This window comes from Bison bison, unplaced genomic scaffold (assembly GCF_000754665.1).
Source record: "Bison bison bison isolate TAMUID 2011002044 unplaced genomic scaffold, Bison_UMD1.0 scf7180017864309, whole genome shotgun sequence".
NCBI lineage: Eukaryota > Metazoa > Chordata > Mammalia > Artiodactyla > Bovidae > Bison > Bison bison.
The window spans coordinates 5966928-5973547 of record NW_011494881.1 but is presented as its reverse complement, the minus strand read 5'-3'; the positions used below and the strand labels follow the sequence as shown (position 1 = coordinate 5973547).

At 54.8% G+C, this 6620-nt stretch overlaps 1 protein-coding gene across 1 annotated transcript in view; it reads right to left on the bottom strand.

The window, feature by feature from the left end:
* CDH23 (cadherin-related 23) overlaps nt 1-6620 on the bottom strand; it is a 409549-nt gene that overhangs the window by 5762 nt on the left and 397167 nt on the right. Inside the window, exons 54-60 of the mRNA XM_010852241.1 lie at nt 5721-5898; nt 5373-5584; nt 3071-3262; nt 2764-2877; nt 1978-2107; nt 1628-1879; nt 1356-1548 (exon numbers count right to left, since the gene is read on the bottom strand). Coding sequence (XP_010850543.1) covers nt 1356-1548; nt 1628-1879; nt 1978-2107; nt 2764-2877; nt 3071-3262; nt 5373-5584; nt 5721-5898 — 1271 coding nt within the window. The remainder of the gene's footprint in view (nt 1-1355; nt 1549-1627; nt 1880-1977; nt 2108-2763; nt 2878-3070; nt 3263-5372; nt 5585-5720; nt 5899-6620) is intronic.

Here is a 6620-nt window from a genome sequence, read left to right as displayed (position 1 = left end):
CTGCTGCTGCTAAGTCGCTTCAGTCGTGTCCGACTCTGTGCGACCCCAAAGATGGCAGCCCACCAGGCTCCCCCGTCCCTGGGATTCTCCAGGCAAGAACACTGGAGCGGGTTGCCATTTCCTTCTCCAATGCATGAAAGTGAAAAAATAAAGTGAAGTCGCTCAGTCGTGTCCGACTCCTAGTGACCCCATGGGCTGCAGCCCACCAAGCCCCTCTGTCCATGGGATTTTCCAGGCAAGAGTACTGGAGTGGGGTGCCTTCGCCTTCTCCACTAGAGAATTCTAAGTTTTATTTAAACATGTGGCATACTAAAAATACAACTTGGGCTGCACTGGCCCAAGGATGACAAGCTGGACCCTGCCATCCCACGCTGGGAGGCTGCAGAGCACTTCTGAGCACCCCCCGTGTCTGTTTCTCACATGTAACACATGTGCCTTGGAATTTCACAACCACAGCAGAGAGATGACCGGCGGTGGTATGGCACAGTCTTCTCTTAAAAGACTGGATTCAGACTTAGATCTGGGTTCAACATCCGCCACTTTGTAGCTTTGTGACCTGTAGCAAGCTGCTTATTAGTTTAAGAGCAGTGGGAAGTTGGAGGACAAAGCGATGGTTGTCTGGTGGTGTGGCTGGAGGTGGCGGCACGTGAACCAGACTTTAGAGGGTGGTGAGGGGAGCATTCTGAAGGCGGAGATGAAGGTCAGGATGGTGTTACAGGAAGTGAACACAAAGGGATCCAAGGCCCGGGGAGGATGGTGTGAAGCAGGCTGAAGGAATAGAGAGCAGTTCAGCCTGAGTGGGACCCGTGCCCGTAAGGGTAAAATAAGGGCTGTGGAACCAGCAAGCGGGATTAGAAGGAAGAGCTGATGGGTCTAGAAAGCCAGGCCAAAGAACCTGAATTGATTGCTGTGGGCAGTGAAGGGCAGGGAAGTGGCTGGAGGTTAGATTGGGACACCCACTGGGACACCTTCTAGAACCTAACCCAGAGATGCTCAGCTCTCCACACAGGCAGATGCACAAGCAACCATGCATACTTTTAGGGTGAAGTGTGCTTTTTGAATTCTGGCTCCCCAGTGCCTACCTAGTACAATGCCTGACACAGGGGAGGGTGAGGTGCACAAGTGGAAAGAGGAGGATATATGGAAAGGAGAATGGGGAGATGGATGGGCAGATGAATGAATGGACACATGGGTGGACGGATGGATGGATGAGGAGATGCGAAGAAGAGAAGAAATTGGGTGGGTAGATACAGAGATGGATAGGTGGATGGCCGGATGGGTCAACAGAAGGACTGATGTGGCTGACTGGCCACCTATACCTTGTGGGACCCCCATAGACCCTATTTCGTCCAGACCTATACTCCATGAAGTGGCTGGAGCCCCTACCCATTGTGAAGACCTGGCCCACGTCCTCAGAGTCATTGGCCAGGGCCTGGAAGTAGTGGATGGCCAGGATGCTATAGAAGACAAGGCTGTTGTTGCCAATGTCTGCGTCCAGGGCCAGCACTTGGATCAACTCTGAGCCCACTTTGGCGTCGGTGGCCACTCCTGCAGGAATAGGCAGACGAGTGTAAGTGGCAGAGGAGAGGCCACCCCACACCCCAGGCCCAGGCTCTGGTCCCTGCACCTGCAGTGTACTCAGCCTTGGTGAAGCGTGGCGGCTGATCGTTGATGTCCTCCAGCACGACACGCACTTCCTGCAGAGTGAGGTCAGTGACCAGGTCAAGGGCTGGGGAGGGCCTGCGGGGAGGTGTCCAGCTGCGATTGCTTGAGGCCTTGATGATGAAGGAGAAGACGGCTTCACGCTCCCTGTCCAGGTCCCTCAGCACCAGCAGACGCCCGTCGGGCTGCAGCTGGAAGTTCTTCTCTTCATTGCCGACTGAAGGGGACCGTGGCACAGCATGAGGGGCCGGGAGGGGGCACATGTGGGTCATTTCCAGCCCCAGCGTAGGGAGGCACCACCCTGCCAGGCCCCACCTGCAATGAAGTAGTACACGATGGCGTTGGAGCCCTCGTCTGCATCCACAGCGCCTGTCACATTGCCCACAAGGGTGCCACGTGGTGAGTGCTCGGGCACCGTCAGCAACTGGTACTGGGGGCTGCCTTTCTGCAGAGGGAGAGGGAGGTCATGGGACGCCAAGGGAAGGCCTGAGCCTCTGCTCCTGCCAGAGGGCACTGGGCAGTGCCTTCGTGGGTGCTGAGGGAATTTCCTGCCCAGGCCTAGAGAAACTGCTGTAACCTTAAGGGAGCAAGCGTTGGGCTGGAGAGACCCCTGCTCTGCCCTGAGGGAGTGTCACCCACGACTTCCTCCAGGAGGGCAGGGCTGGCTGGGCACATTCTCCAAGGTCTCCTAGGACCTGATGGGTGTTTGAACAAGGGGGGCTGCATGTGCACACATACACACTCTCACACACACACATACATGGAGTCTCCAGGAAACATCACGCCCTGTGTGCACACAAGATGAGAAAACTGCCAAGTTAGAGAGTCTGAGTCCACACGAAGAGGCTCAGCCCCAGCTCACTAGAGCAGAACTGACTTTCAGGCTCCTTTTGTGAGCGTGTATGCAGACACGGGAACGTCAGCTCCAGGAGTCAGGCATTTCTGTCTGCATTTTGACTGCTGGGTAGTGCCTTGACATAGTAGCTGTTCAGACAATATTTGTTCTGTGAAGTGCGGGGCAGTTTCCAAGTGTCCACGTGTGTCTACAGCACAGTGTGGACAGTGTGTGGTGTGACCGGCACAGGGGAGGGGTAGGCTCACTGGCGGCCTCACGAAGAGGGGTTCGTTGTCGTCGATGTCCTCCAGAGCCACCTGCAGCGGCTGCATGGTCTCATAAGGCACCGGCTGGCCCAAGTCACTGGCCACCAGGATGAGCTGGGGGAGGAGAAGTGCCGTCAGAGCGGACGAAGGGCCCCAGGCAGGCATCCCCGGAGGACAAGTCACTACCCTCGCAGACATTCTAGGTGGGGACTAGCGGTCCTGCGCCCATAAGAAAGTCTCTTTCTCGGCCGGCCCCGCCCCCGCCCCGGGCCCCGCCCCCGCCCCCGCCCGGGCCCCGCCCCCTTACGCTGTACACTGCCTGCTTCTCCCGGTCCAGGCGCTGCGCGGTCTGGATGAGGCCGCTGATTGGGTCGATGGTGAAGTACTCCCAGTCCCGGTTGCCTGTCGTCTTCAGGAAGCTGTAGCGCACGGCCCCATTGAGGCCCTCATCCTTGTCCGTGGCGTAGACCTCGTACACGTTGGAACGCAGTGGGATCTCCTGCAGGGGGTACAGAAAGAGGCATCCTGAGAGAATCCCAGCTCCCAGAGCAGAACATCCTTGCCACCTTTCAGCATTCCTAGGAAATGCCTGTCTGCTTAGCTGGACTCTCCTGGAGTCTGAGCACTTGCTAGAATGTTCCTTCACCCCCAACCCCAGCCAAGGCCACTGCCTACGGACAGTCCAGCCTTGGATCCACCATGTTCCAGACTTGGGGTGACCGCCCTTCCAGGGCTATCCCATCCCTCCATCCCACTGCATGCTGAGGTTTAGAAGACCCTGAGAACCACCCTCTGTTTCTAGGCCTACTACCCCAATCACAGGAGCTCTAGGTATCCCCAAAGAACACATCCATGCAATGGGGTCCCTGAAAATGGGGAGGGCATGCAGGGAGGGTGATTTGGTGGCTAGAGATTAGACATTTGGGTTCAAGTCTGTTACTAATTCACTCTGTGACCTGGCCACTTCTCTTCTCCGACCCTCAGGCTCCCAAGTCCCTTAAGTCTGAGCTATCAAAAAACCTAACAGACATCAACATTGGCCCATGAAAAGGTTGCCAAGGGCACAAGAAAAAGAACAAGATTTTGGCTTTCAGTTAAAAAAGCATCAGCTCAGCATGATTTCACTATCTCATTGATCACGACAATCAGAAACTCCAACTGGCAGTTACCTCTAATAGATTGAAAGTGGGATGACAGAGGTAATTACTTAACAAATGCTGGTTGTTCGAGAAACATGAATCTTTCAAATATGGACCCCTTGAAGGGAAAAAAAACCAAACTTAGTAAAAGGGGCCCTTTGGTGTGGAAAAGAACCATGTTTAGTCGCTCAGTTGTGTCTGACTCTTCGTGAGTCCATGAACTGTAGTCCACCAGGCTCCTCTGTCCATGGGATTTTCTAGGCAAGAATACTGGAGTGGGTTGCCATTTCCTTCTCCAGGGGATCTTCCGCACCCAGGGATCGAACCTGGATCTCCTGCATTGCAGGCGGATTCTTTACCGTCCGAGCCACCAGGGAAGTTACAAAGAACTAGATTATTATTAATTTATACGCTGCCTCATTCTGTAAAGAAGATTTGAGGCAGTGGACAAGAATGTATAAACTATAATAAGGGTGAATGGGTTAAAAAAATCAGAATAGAGAAAAAAATGATTGGCAGGAAGATGGAAACAGAGGGATAGGAGGGAAGGTGTGTACACGAACATGTACATCAATCAAGGTGGGCTGACCACTCTGAGCTCTCTAGTGAACAAAGAAAAGAGGGTCACTGTATCACTGCAGTAGACACAGGTTAAAAAAAAATCACAAGGTAAAGGTGTAGTGTTTCCTAGAGCTCAGCTCTGGGAGAAATTCATCGTGTGGGGCCTCAAATGAAACAGAGTGACAGCGAGAACTTAACACTAACATTCTGAGATGTGGAGAGATGCTGAGCCCACTGGCTCATTTTCATTTCGGGAGAAAAGAACAAGTGGGAGACACCCCAAGTATTCTTTCAAGCAGCATTTTGGGCTTTGGTGCTGAGAAGGAGGGGGAGGGCAGGAGTCCTTCCCTATCTTTATAAGACATTTGAGAATAAGGCATGAAAGAAGAATTGGAAACAGACACTCAGCCACTTCCCCTTGTTTCTTATTTTGATGATCATCCTCAGGTCCCAGGCTGTCTCAAACACTGGTATCAGCAGGAACAAGAGACAGACAGGAGGGGCTGCGTGTTTATTTTGAGACAAGTATGGGGGAAGTGGCCTGTGGGGAAACTGTCCTTGGCAGACATTTAGGAGCGAGAGATGGTACACCTACTATTATTAGTCCCACTTTGCAGACGGAAAAAAAAAAGACTCAGAGAAGTCACTTGCTCAAGGTCATCTGGCTGGTAAGTGAGAGAGTCAGATGTGGGTCCAAGAGCTTTGGCTGGCACAGCCCTTCTTACTAACCGCTGTTCAGCTCTGCCCTGTGTGGCACTGAGCTGGCTGGCTCCCTACTCTGGCCTCAGTTTCCCTACTTTTGCAGTGGGGGCCCCTTCGGCCTCAGGCTGCAGAATGACTGCAGAATACAGAAGTAGACTGGATCCAGGAAGGGGTGCAGGTGGCAGGAGGCCCCGGGGACAGCAGTACCTCTCTGATGTGGAGGACAGTGCCATTGGGTGGGCGCACAAAGACGGGGCGGTTGTCATTGACGTCGATGACCTCCACCAGGAGCATGGTGGTGCCCCAGAGCGGGGGCTGCCCGCCGTCTGTGGCCACTACGGTCAGGCTGAACCTCTCGTAGGACTGCAGTGGCCGCTTTGTGGTCACCAGGCCCGAGTCTATGTCCACGTGGAAGGCCTCTGGCAGGTGGGGTAGGAGAGCAGGGCATGGGTCTGGCTGAGATACCCTTCCCATCCCTCCTCCACCCCCGACCTTCTACCTGGCCTGGGGCTGCAGCCCCTAAAGCATCCTGGGAGCGGGGAGCAGGCTACGTACCCATGCCAGGGCCCTCAAGTGAGTAGGCCAACTCCGCATTGGAGCCCTCGTCCTGGTCGGTGGCCATCATGGTGATGACAGAGGTGCCTGCTGGCTCATTCTCGTACACGCTCGTGCTGAACTGGAGCTTGGAGAACTGTGGCCGGCAGTCGTTGACGTCTAGCACCTGGATCACCACCTGGAGGGGGGTTGTGGTCAAAGGTCAGGAGCGTAGTGGGGTCTGCTTCAGGTGACCCGGTGAGACAAGAGTAAGCTGGGGTGGACAGTGCCCACTGTTCAGTCTGACCTCAAAGTATTTCCTTAAGCCCTTGAGCCTTGGTTTTCTTACGTGTATATTGGGGACAAGAAGATCTTACCTCTCAGGGCTTGTGAGGCGCACCTGTGACGGTGCATGCACAGTGCCTGGCCTGAATAAATGCTCAGCAGCTGGCACTGTGGTTACCAGGTGGTCTGGTGTCTGGGTCCTGCAGCGGGGACCCCTGCCCACCCACCTTCTACTCTGTCCTTCGTCCCTTCCTACAGTGGCCCCACACATCTGCCTCTGATCTCTGGACCTTAATGCGGGACTGTGCCGCCTACACTCCTGAGGGCCCCTCTTGCCTGGTGTTTGTGTCTGGCCTGGGACTTGGCTCTGTCTGCTGACCCCACAGCCCAGGGCAGGTCCTCTAGCTACACCAGGAGGCCTTTTTCCCCCCCCTGGCTGCTGTGGCTCTGCCTGACTGCATCTGTATCAGAGCTCTTCACAGCCTTGACACCAAGAACCTCTTTCAGTGCACAGAGTACTTTTCTACCTCCCGTCTCCTTGACTCAGCGCCCCTCTGGGAGGAAGGCCTCCCCAGGGCTGTCCCTGCCTCCCTTTCCCTGCATTGCTGACAGCAGAGGCTCAGAGAGGTTACACGC